The sequence below is a fragment of the Anas acuta genome, chromosome 1, assembly GCF_963932015.1.
Source record: "Anas acuta chromosome 1, bAnaAcu1.1, whole genome shotgun sequence".
Taxonomy (NCBI): domain Eukaryota; kingdom Metazoa; phylum Chordata; class Aves; order Anseriformes; family Anatidae; genus Anas; species Anas acuta.
Window position 1 is genome coordinate 176,633,902 of NC_088979.1, and position 15,203 is coordinate 176,649,104.

At 40.6% G+C, this 15,203-nt stretch overlaps 1 protein-coding gene and 1 long non-coding RNA gene across 4 annotated transcripts; one reads left to right on the forward strand and one right to left on the reverse strand.

The window, feature by feature from the left end:
• Positions 1-962: 962 nt before the first annotated feature.
• LSMEM1 (leucine rich single-pass membrane protein 1) lies at positions 963-14,024 on the forward strand. 2 transcript variants are annotated; one of them, XM_068669489.1, is made up of 5 exons: positions 963-1,276; positions 5,501-5,716; positions 8,178-8,309; positions 11,439-11,579; positions 13,364-14,024. In XM_068669489.1, exons 3-5 carry the CDS (start codon positions 8,183-8,185, stop codon positions 13,567-13,569), a joined length of 474 nt encoding a protein of 157 aa, XP_068525590.1. In that variant the 5' UTR covers positions 963-1,276; positions 5,501-5,716; positions 8,178-8,182; the 3' UTR covers positions 13,570-14,024. The 2 variants fall into 2 exon arrangements, with proteins under 2 accessions (XP_068525590.1, XP_068525591.1); XM_068669490.1 differs by lacking the exon at positions 963-1,276 and adding an exon at positions 4,584-4,708.
• Positions 1,283-6,316, reverse strand: LOC137849652 (uncharacterized). 2 transcript variants are annotated; one of them, XR_011092007.1, is made up of 4 exons: positions 6,170-6,316; positions 4,392-4,938; positions 1,869-1,995; positions 1,283-1,766 (listed from the first exon to the last, which is right to left on the reverse strand). It is a non-coding gene; the product is annotated as an uncharacterized lncRNA (long non-coding RNA). The 2 variants fall into 2 exon arrangements; XR_011092006.1 differs by having other exon boundaries at positions 1,283-1,995.
• Positions 14,025-15,203: the final 1,179 nt, after the last annotated feature.

Sequence of the window (15,203 nt, forward strand, 5' to 3'; positions counted from 1 at the left end):
CGTCCTGCCAACGGGCAGGCTGGGGGTGCAGCAGGAGCTGGGAGGGGACAGACCCAGGACAGCTGACCCAAACTGGCCAAAGGGGTATTCCATACCCTCTGACATCATGCTAAACAATAGATAGGGGTGGCTAGCTGGGATGGGAGGGGGCCATCTGCTCGGGGATAGGCTGGGAGTCAGTCATTGGGTGGTGAGCAATTGCATTGTGCATCACTTATTCCGTATACATTAGTAGTAGCAGTACTATTATCGTTACTATTATTATTTTGTTTTCCTGTCTTAATAAACTGTCTCTGTCTCGACCCACAGGCTTCATTTTCCTATTTCTCTCCCCCATCCAAGAGAGGGAGGGGGAAGGCTGAGTGAACAGCTGTGTGGTGCTTAGCTGCCAGCCAGGGGAAACCACAACAGCAATGTAGTCATGTAACCGAATTAAAGCCAAAACTTTCAGCCCAGTCCTTGACCTGAACAGGGAGTGAGGATCCAGATCCTGGCATTTATATGTGACAGTTTATATGCAGCCAAAGTAGATACTGTAGTCAGAGGTCATGGCGCTAGATTTTGAAAAGTCCTGCATAAAGAAGAGATCTCAGAAAAGCAAATTTAAATAACAGTAATGTCAAGAAAAGTCATTCTGATTGCTATATTCTTTATCTGTCGTGACTAGACAGACGAAAATCTATGACAGCAATTTTGCCTTTAAGGTCATTTTCTTTTTTCTTTTATTTTTTTCTTTAATTTATGTTTATTTATCTTATTTTAACAGGCTCTAATTTTCCTCACAGAATGACTAACAGAAATATGACCCTTGCGCACCTTTTGTAATTAATTCATTAGGTCAACTCTAACCACTAAGCCCCTAGTCAGGTTATTTCTCTTAGTGATAAGGAGCAATTGACCTTAAAACTTTGAAGCCAGGTAGATGAGCTTATTCCACAAGGTCTCTTAGCTCCATGCTTGTGAATTGAAATCTGCCAGGTGGGGATCATTTGACCTTTGCTGTATAGGAAGCCTGAGGACTGATGGGAGAAATTGCCGCCCCGGGGGAGTTTGAGGCTCAGGATACCTAGGGTGTTTTTCTACTGTCATGGTGAAATGGACTTAGTGTTCCCCAGTAGGCTGCTTTTCCTTCATGTTTTCTGCCCTCTCTGTGAAATAGTTTTAGAGGCTCTATGAGCTAGTTACGTTGGTGGTGCCTTCTCAGTACAATAAAACCCTGGTGGTGCTACTTCCTTGTGAAGTAGTTTGGCAGTGACTCAAGTTCAGAGGCTGGCAGGTAAGTGTTCCTGGGTTCTACAGTTGTTTCATGTTGGGGAGTTTGAGTACTTCCTTCACCTTGTCTGCTTTCAGTGAAGCTACTTACATGGATTCTAAGCTTACTTCCCAGCCCTAAAACAAAATTATTAAAAAAAATAAAAATAGAAAACCAACCTCAGAAGCTCAAGTGCATGCAGGTAAGGCTCACTTTGAAGAAGGTTTTTAAGTATTTGTGAAGATTGAACAACCTATGTAAAAGGTGCTTTACTGTGAATTCAGACCTTGCTTTGTGGTAAGAAGAAACAGATTTGGGTAGATACTGGTGGCGTTATCAATACTTTTGCAAAGTGTTAATTGTGAGAACGTCCTGTTCGTAAAAGGAATGCTGTTTTCACAATACGCAAGTCAAAAGCCTTTACACTACTAGAAATTATAGTTTCAGGGAGATAATTTGAAAGAAATAAATCATCGTTGGCCATCTCCCCCTGACGCCTCCATAAACAGGCACCCTGAGGAAAAAGTGTGAATGGTTAATAGTTTTGGAGGTAGGGTCAGGGGAAGATGTGTTTTCAGTCCCGGTCCCCAGCATCCAGAACAAGCTGCTCCAATACCTTTCCAGGGACAGAGGTGAGACTGAATGGCCTGTAGTTTCCCGGATCCTCCTTCCTGCTGTTCTTGAAGACCAGAGTGGCATTGGCTATCTTCCAGTTTTCAGACACCTCACCTGTTCTCCAGGACCTTTCAAAGATAATAGAGAGCAGTTTGGCGATTGCATCTACCAGCTCCCTTAGCACATGCAGATGCATCCCATCGGGACCCATGGATTTGTGTGCCTAGTTTAAAGCCCTGTTAATCAGCCCAGAGAGCTTGCTCCCCAACGCACTTGTGCCCCACTTGCTCAGTTGGTGTCTGTCTGTAGCCCACATACCTGGCCTCTCAAAGGACAGCCCAAGATCAAAATACCCAAATCCCTGGTCCAGACACCACCCCCTCAGCCAGTCATTGACCTGTCCTGTTCTGCTCCTTCTATCTGCATCCCAGTCACCCAGCGGGAGGACAGAGGAGACCACTACCTGCACCCCCAATCCCCTCAATATCCTCCCCAGGGATGCAAAGTCCATTTTAATGCTTTTCCTTTTTCTAATAGCGGCTTCCTGGGATCCAACATGAATGATTACGAGAGGATAGCAGTCCTCTGGTTTAATGAGTCATGGCAGACCCTTCCTAATGTCTCTGACACGTGCCCCAGGAAAACAGCACACTTCTCTGGCTAGGTTATTTGGGCGGCAGATAGGAGCCTCAGTGCCCCTCAGCAAGGAGTCCCCAGTCACCAGGACTCTCCGCTCTTTTTTTGTGGCACCGGTTACAATGCAGTGCTCCATCTGGCCCTGATCCTTATGTTCTGTGCTTCCCCCAATCTTGACTCTCTTCTCAGAGTTGCTTCCTGGGTTCAGACTACTGTCCAGACCCTCAGCCTCTTCCGCAATCTCCCTGAGAGCCTCAAATCTATTTCCAAGGGACACTGTGGGGGTAGGTGGCACCGTGGGTGTTGGGGGCAGATGTCTCTTTCTGCCCTGAGCCGAGACAAGGATCCAGCCCCTTGTCTCTTGCGGACAGTCTGGCCCTCTGTTCCGCATGTGTTCAATGGGGGCAGCCTCTACCCCTTGTCGGGACATAGGAGAGGGCTGCGGACAACAGCAGGGGCGGTGAGACCCCTCCTATCTGTCACCCTCAGAGACTCCCTCAGGCTGCCGATTTCTCGCTGCAGCTCAGCCACCTGCTTGAGGCGTCCCTGAAGCAGGGCACACCTGCACCCGTGACAGCGCTCTCCTCCCTCATGGCCCAGATGGGCCTCCAGATGCCGGAGTTTTCTGCAGTCCCCTATCTGGACTGCCACCTCCCCCCTCAGGGGATCCACCTGGGTGCCCACGATTCTATGGAGCTGTCGACCAGTTCTTTAGCTTTCTAGATGCTGAAATCGTCCCTAGCTTAAAAAGAACTAGTTTCTCGCCTGTCCCTATGAATCATTGCAGAGGGCTAAAATCTGAGTTTCTTTTCTGTTACGTGAACAGGCTGAGAGACTCGGCCTCCCTTCTCTGTTGAGCTCGGTGCTGCCTAATCTTAACTTTTTTAATACTCAGTAGTGTACCCCAGACTTGTATTTTGAGAGAGATTGCACTCCCCTTGCATCATATGGGAATCCCATTTTTCTGTCTCAAGGGTGAATGGTGTAAGGTGCTTAGAAATCAGTGCAGGCTGTCCTTGTTGTCAATTGCCACGTAAATTAAGGCCATACAAGTACCTTTTACTCTTTCCTCTTCCCTTTCATTTGTTGTGTGGTTACTACCAAATATTATATACTTGGTGAAATGCATTAAAACAACATTATTTTTTAATTAACAGCTTAACAGCTTTTTTTTTTTTTTTTTCTCTCTCTCTCTCTAGGTCTGTCAGTAGCTGACAAAGTAGAAAGGAGTGCTTTTCTCTTCCATTCTTGTATAGAGTTAGAGGCAATGCCAATTTAGTCCATGACTGAGGCTCTGCAATGGTGCAAGTCTATCCTACTACTTCAAATTCAGTGATGCAACCTGAGTTTACGCTAATTAACTTTCAGGGATTAAACCAATTTAAAGCTTTTGGACTATGACAATTCTTGGAAAACATTCCCACAGGTTTATTCTATTCATTTGCATTCGTTTGCTCTCTCCGTCTCATTCAAAGCAGTCAGGACTGGTTTGCTTCTCTCTTCTCTGGAAGAGTTCTCTGCACTAGGAACCATGGTTAGAATCAGAATCCTGATCTAAGAGTATGATGAAAAATGTTGCACTCTGAAAACTGGAGGGGAAAACGTTCATGTATACGTAAAAATTGTACTCAGCTCATTACACCTTTTAGTGCATGCTTTTAGTAATTTTTAGTAATAGTCTGAAATCTGTGGACTACAGGTCAATTTTTTCCCCATGTTTTGTGCTGCAAAGTATTTTATTTGACAGGAGACAATCTAGATGCCCTGTTTTATCACGTTGAAAGCCACTCCTGTGCCCTCAGTTTCCCTTCTTATAGGACTGAGATGTGCCAATAAAAATGGCTTGCTGTGGTGGGACAGTGAGGGTTTATGTGAAAACAGAACTTACACAGAGAACTTCCACTTCTGAAGGAGCAGATCTTTAAATACATGAGTCAGAAGCCCCTGATCTCTGGACTAGATGCAGCAGACCCTGCCCCCTTTGAGCTGTCTGCTCTCTCTGGATGCTGGGTGGTCACCTCTGGTGTGCTCTGGTAGCACAAAGCGGCTCTGTGGTAGCTTCCCGTGCTCCCTGGGATTTGCAGAATCGCTTTCTGCAGCACCTCTCGGCCAAGGGCCAGGCACGTGGTTCCCCTTTCCCCCAGTACGCTGGAGGTGCCAGCCACAGAGACTAGGACGGCTTCCAAGGCTGTCAGAGGGAAGGAGGTGAGAGGGGGCCGTTTTGCTGCCCGACTGAGAGCTGGTTGTCTTTATAGACCTTTGCGAGCTTAGAAGAGGGGAGGTCTGGGTCTTGCAATTACAGTGGTGCTGGGAATCCTTCAGGGACAGAAGTGAGATTTGCTTTGCGTTACTGCCCCAACTTCTAAGGCTGGGCAGCTTCAAAGGTTCTCAGCGTGGGGTAGGAAAGTCTGTTGGTAAATGTCACCTCGTGTTACCTGAAAGAAAAATATATCCACTGTCAGTTTAAGGCAGTTCGGCATTTAAGAAGTCAGAAAGGACTGACTGTTTTCACGTGTGGTCCCTGTTAGCATTAACTGCCTGTCATCTGTGTGCTGTAACTCCATGTTCTGTGACATTAGCAATTAAAAAAGTAAAGAACTATCTGTGAAGGAACAGTTACCACAAACAGCTCAGGACTTATTTCCTGGATGCTGTACAAATTAGTCCATGCCTTAATGCAGTCTCACTTGAAATTACAAGGTGTGTGGGAGGAGGAAAACACTCTGGTTTTCTAGTCTATGCCTTTAAAGTCCTCATAACTGCAATACTATAGAAATGACTCTGCTGCATAGCAAACTGGTTGCTCATAACTACAGCACTGTAACTATGACTCTGCTGCATAGCAAACTAGCTTTAAAAAGACATCATACACTAAGGGGTTAGTGAAATATTGACCACCAGTAACAAATCTTCCAATTTTCTCTTACGGGATATTATAATAATTCCAACAGAGTAATAAAGACTGAGCCGTGTGTGTGCCGAACTCTTTTTAAACAGGTCAATATTGTGGAGTCAGTATACTTGGCCGAGATGGATGCTAAATATAGACTGAAAGGGCCACCCTGTTTCACAGCTGCCTTCGTGGGTCCTGCAGGAGTGGACGGGCTCCGATGGGTCTAAAAGCAGAGGGGAACAGCAGCACGAGTTTTGTTCTGGTGATTGGCACTGGCTGATTTCTTTCACACTGGCGTATTACCTGAACGTGGCTATGTTGTAAGTAACATTTCGTTCTCCTGTTTGTTAATTTATTTTAGATTTTTTTTTTTATTTTATTTATTTTTTTTTTCTGGTAAGAAGTTCAGCATCATCACACGAAGTTCTAATTTTACAAGAGTCTAAGGAGGAATTTAGAAGTCAAATGGGGAAAAAAAGTCTTTAAACAAGGTTAAAGTCCAAGAAAGAGTGATTCAAAAAACCACTACCACCACCAAAAACAAAATAATGTTCAGATTAGTTTGTTGGACAACTAATCAGTGCTTTTGGCCAGCGATGCTGATGTATCCTCTCACCTTTGTTCGTGAAATCAGTGGGGAAAAAAATAATTGTAATTCCTTGTTGACTTAATATGGATTTTCTTCACTGCAGTTACATTGCTTAGTGGTTTTAAATAACAATGAAATCAGAAATGTAAAATTCAGTTCGTAGTAATGAATGAAAGATACTCACATTTATTACAGCCCAAGCTGTTCAGAAGAGTCTTCCCTGAAGTTGCAGGGAGGTACTAACCAGAATACCCGAGAGAAACAACTGCTCTTTGGAAGCTAAAAATAACCCAGGCGTCTGTGCACGAGGGGGTAGCTTTTATCACGCTGTGGCAGCGCAGGGCTCTGTAATGCCTGCGGTCATGGATGTGCCTGTGGGGAGATAGCAGAGGGAACACGGGGGCACTGCAGCTAGCCAGAGCTGTGGTCTCGCACCCTGTGAGATTTGTGACATTCCAGGGAATGCAAGGAGGTGCAGCTCTGTCCTGAAATGACTGCCACATACCTGAAAACCAGGCCCTGCCTCAGGGCCACCGCTACTACGATCGATTTTCTAACTTGTTTTTATATTTTTCAGCAATAATGTTGAACACAGAAACACTAAGCTGTAATCTTCTCTTAAGTATAACACTATACATGTAGGTCTGTCAATCTCCACTATGAAAACTAGTCCCATTATCAGGAGTAAAATAAGCTCTTAGCCTTCAGTCTTACTAAGACTCAGTGAATATTTACTTGGCTGTGTGCTCAGATACAGCAATCTCCTCCATCTGGTTTGATAAGGAAAGAATGGGTACTTTCTGTAAACATGTATGCCTGTATTCCTCAAACTTGCAATTTTTATTTAGTTCTTAACTGAAGTGCTGAGTTAGGAATCCAATCACACCGCATTCTCTACCTACTGAGGCAGAGAGGGAAGGAGAGACATGTCAAGAGGGCAACTCCACCTGTCTGGGATTCAGAAATCACCCTCAGATGCTTATCATCTTCGACCAACAGGAGGCTTGCATCCCATAAAGTGCTGAGTTCTGTTTGGCAGGTAAAATTGAACTTGAGAGATTTAATAAAATACCAAATGTGCTAGGTGCATCTCACCTCAAGTCTAAACTAACCTCTGTGAGCTCTGCCTTTACATTTGCTGGCAAGGAAAAGGCACCCTTAGACTTCAATTCTAAAGTCTGAGAAGACCTATGTAAGTGTAAGAGGAATATTTCCTGGAGGTACATATTTTTCTTCAGTAACTATCAAGGGAGTTTTCAGTGCCTAGTGTAGTCTAAGATGTCTGGTTAGAACAACTGCATCTCCCTGTGGTTAGAACTGTAGAGTGCTTCAACACACAGAGGAGACTGCTTAGGTATTGCTTATTCTCTCTCTATAATCTTCATAATTGTATTTATTTACGCAATCATTCATTCAGTTCATGCACACAGACTTTGCAGAGAAGCTGGTTGGGCCCTACCTAATACTTTTCTTAAGGGAAGGAGTAATAGCCTGAAGAAAAGTCTTTACCATCAGGCTTTAATTTATCCATAACTAGCATCTATATGAAGCAGAACTACACTAGAAGATTATTTTTTGCCCCATTATTCACAAATAACTTCACAGTGACATTCCAAGGCGCATAAGCAGACTCATATTCCTGCTCCTTGTCTCCTACATCCATGCTGGCATTCTGGTCGTCTCCTCTCCGAATTGTTTGATGCTGACAGCACAGGACCCAAGTGACATCCTTCCTGCTGCTCTTAGCGAAGGTTTGGCCTTCACTGTGGTCAGGGTATCACTCTTCATCTTACCAAGTACTCCCCAAACTAAAAGGGTTATTTAGACAACTCAATAACTAATGTTCAAATTACTGCTAGTGAAATATTCTCTTTCTACATGTGTATATATACGTATGTATACACATGTATACAAATATATGTAAATAATCATACATATATGCACATCTATATGTGCATTTACATGTGCACAAATACAACACAGAACGAAATTTTATACTCATTAAAGATGTCCAAGAATAAACAACAAATGCTACATACTGTGTTACCCTTCCCTTCAAGTGTACTGGTCCTTCAAATCCCTTTATTTTAGGGGTTACTAAAGCTGCTCAGAACTTTTGCAGCTCAGGACAGCTACTTAATAGTTATTTCACTTACCCATTTTTTTAACTTAGCTTTTTATTATTATTTCAGACACAATGGAGAGGCCTTCTTTGGAAATTAACCTCCCCAATACTGATGAAGAAGGAAAACTTTATGTCGTTGACTCCTTAAATAACCTAAACAAACTAAACGCTTGTCCAGATGAATCCCAACATGCACTAGGTACGTATGACAGATGATGCTCCGTGGTTATTCAGTACCTAGAGTAGGCTGTAAAAAAGAATTATGTATGGCACTTGAGAGCTCTAACCACATTGTGTTGCACTGTCAACAGCCCATCAGGCCAATAAGTGTATGTCAAGCTCTGCATTGAAGAAGACTGAACTTGTCTTTCACTTCTATTGAGATCCATCAGGCAAGATAATTTCTCCAGTACTGCCCAATATATACCTCTTATATGAGTAACATCGTAACTCTTCTCAAGCACAAATTATAGCACAATCAATGCAGCAATAGAAAACACAGTGAAATTCTGATGATTCTAAGACACTTCTAAGGTTTTGAACCTGTGAGACTTTTAAGCATTTTAATTCACAGAATCTCTTTACTCCCAGTTTCAGATGTGGGCTCTCCCGCTCCTTTTATGTGGCTTCTATCTTTGATTTGCTTATGGCAACAAGATTTTTTTTTGGCCAGTGATAGTTAAAATATACTTGTATTCCTTGTCACCTGGAAACTTCTTGAAAGCTGGAGTTCTTCAGCAGCATCCCACATGACAACATTTGAATCTGTTTTTATTTCCTCCTCTACTATAATTGCAAATTTGACTGAAGAAAAGTTATAGAAGGACAATTATGTTTAAATAAGATTCAAAGGGCCACAACTTAATCATCCTTCTAGTTATAGGGCAGTAAGTATATAGGAAAAGCATATAGGTAAAAGTATACAGAAAGTATATAGGAATATGCTTTCCAGAGGACACTGAAACAGTTCACCTAATGCAAATAACTGGAGTGCTGTCAGCTTCTGGATTTTACACAAAGATATTAGACATAAGCTGCTTGATTTTCGTATGTAGATTATCTTAATATTCTCATTTCTATAAGTACAAAATGAGACAATAAATGGGATAAATTGGTTTTGCATTGTGCAACTGCAGTGTGTCTGTCTTGTTTCCTTTTGTAGTTTTTATTAAGTCTGTGCTCTTTACTTTCCAAGGGTTCTGTGGAATAGTCACATGAATGTTCCTCCCTACATCTCAGCAGTAAAAATGTAGCCTATTATGTATTTTATGCATCCATTTGTAGTGTTTTGTCTCTTTGGCTTCTAGGATTATTCATTTTAGCATACACTTCTTTTACCTTTTTTAAGGCTTGGAGATTCTGTAGATATCAGTGAGATTTGTGGAATATTTTTCAGTTCTGATAACCACTAAATTCTTGTGAACAAGGTCTATTAGAAGTATAGTTGATGCCCAGTTTAGTTTAAAAATGATGTTTCCAGTGTTACAGTACAGACAGTGTTCCTTTTGTTCAGTAGCTTAATATGACCCGGCATAATGAAGCACACTAGCAAACATGTTAAAATGTATTTAAAATGCAAACAACTTTTGATTGTTGTGGTAACAGCCATGCAACAGTTTCTTTATGTTTTAGCTGACAAAATGGTCCCACTGTTTGCAGATTGGCGAGAGTCTGTGTTCCCTGATTCCTTACAATGCTGTAGGCTGGCAAGTCCAGTCAGTAAGAAGCACTCATTAAGCAGAGCAAGTATGGACTATTTTTGAGAGCTCTGTTGATAGCTTAGCATACTTGAGAGGCAGTAGTAGCAGGTTGTCTCCCTCCTTATTATGCTAATTAGAAAGCAATATTGGTGCAGGTACTTAGTATATGATACATTTGTTATGAATGATGACATAAATATGTTAAATGAATAAACATAAAGTCCACCAAAACAAATATTAAGGGTTTCATCTTACCAACAGTCAGGAGCATGTTAAATGCAATAAAGAGAAGCTGAGATATTCCCAGAGATCTCCAGCTAGCTCAGTGAATTGTTCAGTCCTAGGTTTGTTCATTATTAAAGTGCTGCTATGGCACAGGCATCCTTCCCTCAGCTTTATCACTAAAGGCTCAGTTGTGAAGCCCTCAGAGATCTCTACCAGCTAATACCAAAACACCATCTAGAAACACTTTTCATAGATGCACTTGCTACTCTCCCTTTCAGAATGGCAAGACAGCAATTATAGGAGGAAAAATTACAGCATGTAATTTTACTTTGCGTGTAAGAGGCTGACACTAAAATGAAATTACATTAGCTCCCTGCTCTCCCCAAAATATAAAATTAATGAAACATTAGTCAACAAACAGTTCTGTTTCAAGCATGATTTTCTTTGATATTCACTTGAATTTCCTCATGGTCTTCACTTGACTTCATCCATCATCTTTAGGGCTTATTGCCATCTTTCATTTGATTGCAACTGTTTCTGTGAGAGAAACTATTGACTTTCCCTTTATGCAAGACATTCTTAGGAGCACAGTAAACTGTCTTGCTTTTCAGATTCAAGAAAGCACAGCAATTCCTTGTTCTTCCCCCCCCCTCTTTCTTCCTGTGCTTGAAGGACAAAACATGTAGTCCATGTGAAACTATTCCAATTTGGGCAATTTGGGAGGATATATACTTCATGTTTTGTTGGAATTAAACCAACAAAACCTATAGGGTGTTTTCAAAGACGAAGAATAAAAGTATTTTCAGATAAAAAAAAAAAAAAAAAGCCTACAGTCATCCTATCCAACATCAGGAGCAACTGTGGTGCTTAATTTGGAAATTTAGTCATCCCATGGGTACTTATACCATCAAATCAAAGAAGAAGTGAATTTGAAGCATAAATGTGTAGGATGAATATGTACCTAGATTTTCAATCTGATTTTTCTCTCTCTTATCTTTTGAAAAGGCTGAGTCCATTCAGGTCTTTAGAGAGCTTTCTGATGAAAACTTCACTGCAGTCTTTGTACACGTAAAACTGAACTGCAGAACACTGAAATTGTAAAACAGCAAACTGTAAAAACGGGTCAACTTCAACAAAAATGTGTATTTCAACAACAGAAACATTTCTGTTGAAAATGTTACAACATTTATAACAGATACATTAGTTTCTGTACATCCAAATTCAAGCTGAGCTCATAAAGTTGTTTTTTTTCCTTTCTCATACAACATCACAGGAAACAAAGTCTATTGTTTCCAGAACTGTGATGCATTCTGGAGCCACAAGCATTTTACCATGTTTATTCTAACCAACCTTAACGAACATTTTCACTTTTATCAAACTTTATCAATGTTATCTCATTACAGATGAGGAGTATGAAAGCACTGGTGGTACTGGAGAAAACACGGCAGGGAATAACACAAGAAACCAGTGCTTGTTCTTCATCACCTTCATTCTTACTTTGATCGTCAGTTTGGCACTTGTTTCATTTGTAATATTCTTAATAAGTAAGTAAAACCAACAGTGGTTCTTATAAATATGGGGCCAACTGGAAGAAGAACTTTGCTGAAATGTGTCATACTACCCTATAAAATCCTACCGTCATATCTGCACGTCCAAAGCCTTTAGCTGGCTATAGGCAGAGGGTCTTGGTCCTGGGTGTGAAAGCACAGGCTATCTCCCTGAGATACAAGGCACAATTTTATTCTTTGTGTAAAGGTTTTGTGAGCTTAAACAGTTGTCAAGAATTTAGTTCAGAAGGGCAAAAGTGTCTTTTTGAAAATGCCGACTGGACATTAAATTAAATTTTAAAGATGAGCGTATGGCAATGAGTAAGGTTTCTGTAACTTCCCAGGTGAAGTTCAGCATTGGTGTCATTCCACTGAAACTGGAATTACACTAATAATATAAATGGAATAGCACTTAAATCAGGCTCCCTGGAGATACTCTCTTTTATTCAGAAAGACCTGAAGGTTGCAGGCTAAGTACTGACTGGAAATTGTTTGTAACTAAGAAAACCACAAAGAAACAAAAAATCAGACATACATCAAAATTGGCATGTAGCATCCAGTCTGCAGACATAATTACTATTCCACTTGGGGTGGACTAGTTTGGCTGTAACTCTGCTAAGCACGTGGCTATGGGTACAGGTGGCCTTGCTTTATGGATCTGTTGCCATCTGGGGGTTTTCTGTGCTAACTGTATTGGACAGAGTCTGAGGTGCTTTATTTCAATTCACCTGTCAATTTTTGAAAGAATTGGAATCCGTATGAAATTAAGATATTTTTTTTTCTCTATAGTAGGGAATTTACTAGAGGGAAGCAAAGATCCTCATCCTTGGCTGAATTTGCTCTGAAGTTCTCAAGGGACAGAATATCAGACAAGGAAAGAACACAAAGGAAATCTTCAGTGGCACAACTGTAAAAGCCTAATTCAAATATCTCATATTTGAATTCTAAATATCTTTAATGGGCTGCTGCCAAAAGTAGAGCCCTGGTATACATAAATGAGTAACGTGCCCCTCTAGTGGAAAAATGGTAAAGTCATAGTGAAAACCCTACTTATAGGGTTTAAAGAAATTTGTTAGGACTCAGGTTGGTAGACACCTGCACTTTTTGGAACTGATTACCAGTAGTGTTTGCGTCAGATTATGTTTGTAATCCACAGGCATAGATTTGTTTTGCACTGGCACCATTAGGACTAAATTTCTGTCTGCTTTAAAACCCATGGGTAATTTTCTTCAGCCTCGGAAAGCCAAAATAAATATAGCTCCAGAAGTGTGTGTAATGTATACTGCATATTGGTGGTCCAGAGTAAATGGGGCTCTTAATGCCAGTATTTACAAGAATTCTCCTTTAACCTAAATGCTTTAGGAAATCAGGTGATATGGCTGTAGTCTTTGGTATGCTTTAATAGTCGTACTTTTAGAAAAAATATAGGTGGACAGTGCCCAGAAATAGCAACTTGGAGCCATTTAAGAAGACATTTTCTTGTGGACACAAATGAAATGGCTACACTGCTGAAGACAGTAAATTTTGTCTGAGCCAGTGTATTTTACTGTATTATACTACATTGCACTTAATAAAACAGAAAATAAGCAGCTGAAAAATTTAATGAGCAGGTAACTCCACCAGATGCATAACTTTTTCTCATTTGATTCTGCCGCTGCTTTCCTGTTAGATATTTTAATCCAAAATAATTCCCTACAATCTCACACAAGAATGCAATTGAGCGTAGTGATGCTCTTGACTTATATGTTGCCAATTTAATGTGGTATATTTTCTTTTTCAAGTTCAAACTAGAAACAAGCTGGACCAAATATCAAGCAGACTATTATCTGAAAAGAAGAACATAGAGGAGCTTAAGAAAATGAACGATATGATATTAAAGTATCTAAATCACTCAGGAATGAAGGAAAAGGGGAGACACCTCTTCACAGAGTCTCCTGATCCTCATGATTTCTTCACCCATCCCGAGCTGAAAGTCACTGGGAAATAAATCTACTTCAGAATGAAATTCAGCATCACTCTGTTCGTGCACTTGGATGTTTCCATACGATATGAAGGCTACTTAAACATTCTGATATGGTCACAGGAACGTTGGAAAGGCTATCTGAAAGAGGAATATTGGAAAAGAATATTTGATCCTGTTTCATGTAAATAGAGATTATGAAAATTAAGCTCATACAATTTACAATAAACAGCAGATGGCCAACAATTTTCAGGAGAATTTCAGATTCTCTGTGCATTGTCAATTGCAGGGTTAGGGGCATAGTTTTACTTTAAATGTCAAGTAAATGTAAGTGAATGATAACATGAAATAGTGACTTTTATTCAAATGATTCCAGAATGACCTTGTTCACTTTGGAACAAGTTCTGTGTGCTTCTGTATTATTTGTATTTAAGGGTAACTGCAGATTTCATAACTTATAAATAAAAACAATTTTGCCACAGTTTGATGGTTTGCATTTCTGTACATCTAAATAGATTGACTTACCACTTCTGCTAAAAACAAAAAACAAACTTGTCTGAAAAACAACTCTTTCACATGCCATATTCATCCCAAATTTCTAATGACTGAAAGCTGATGTCATATAGTCTTACATGGGAAATAGGCTTAGAGAACTCGTTCTGGTAATACCCATCTCATAACAATGCTAGCACGCTTTACTCAGTATTTGTTAGCAGTTTCAGGGGGAAGACCAAGTGTTTTATAAAGAAATGGGGAAATGCTAGCTGTACTTGTCCTCTTCCCTGTAGTTTCTCTTGGCCACTACTGGAGAAAGTCCACAGGGCCAGATGGAAATCTGGTCTGAGCCCTCCTGTTGAAATGGTGCTGAGGGTACAAGCTGCAGCTGACGCTTTCTCTCTTTGACTTCATGCGTTTTGGAGGCTGAGACCCACAAACACAGTCGCATAATGGACTGGTGGGTAGCTTTGTCATTTTAGTATTCAGATCCTGATAGTAGTATGCACATTAAGAAGCCACCTCAATTATCAATAAGTGGTTACTCCCATCACAACAGTGAAAGAAATGGCAGCTGACACGTTGGAGTATGTCCAGCATCTTCTCTTTTACTTCAAGTTCTCCTCTTTTCATCCAATGCTTTATTATCTCCTCTGGAGTATTTTACAAAAAAAGACTCCAAAGTCCACTTGTATTGCAGTCTCCTTATCCAGAACAAGTGACAATTCATGCTGTGGTGACTTCATCATCTGCAACAGACTGAAGAACTAGGTCCAGGTGTCTTTCTTGCTACAACCTTACTTAGATTTGCCCACTGATTCATAGGAATTCTATTCCTGCTAATAGGGATACTTTGGTTTACACCTATATTTTGTATCACCTTCTTTTGATATTTTGAGCACCATTTTTCTTTTCCTTCTGTATTACTGTCAAATCATTCACATGAAAACTGAGGTTTAGTCTTAAGAGTTTATTAGTCCTGCTGTTAATTCTCCGCTGGAGTCACAGCTATCTCCTCTGGATATTGCCAGTGTTTGTTACAAAGATGACTTTACTATTGCTAACAGAATGATAAAACTAAGTGTAGACTGTGTTGCAAGGAAAGAAAGATGAAAGACTACAAAAAAAATCTTTCTGTAAATGTTCTTAAATGATGAAAGAAAAAG

Coding starts and splice junctions, on each gene's coding strand:
- LSMEM1 (XM_068669489.1), top strand. CDS start 8,183: ATGGAGAGGCCTTCTTTGGAAATTAACCTCCCCAATACTGATGAAGAA. Junction 8,310..11,438: donor TGAATCCCAACATGCACTAG/GTACGTATGACA, acceptor ATCTCATTACAG/ATGAGGAGTATGAAAGCACT. Junction 11,580..13,363: donor ATTTGTAATATTCTTAATAA/GTAAGTAAAACC, acceptor TTCTTTTTCAAG/TTCAAACTAGAAACAAGCTG.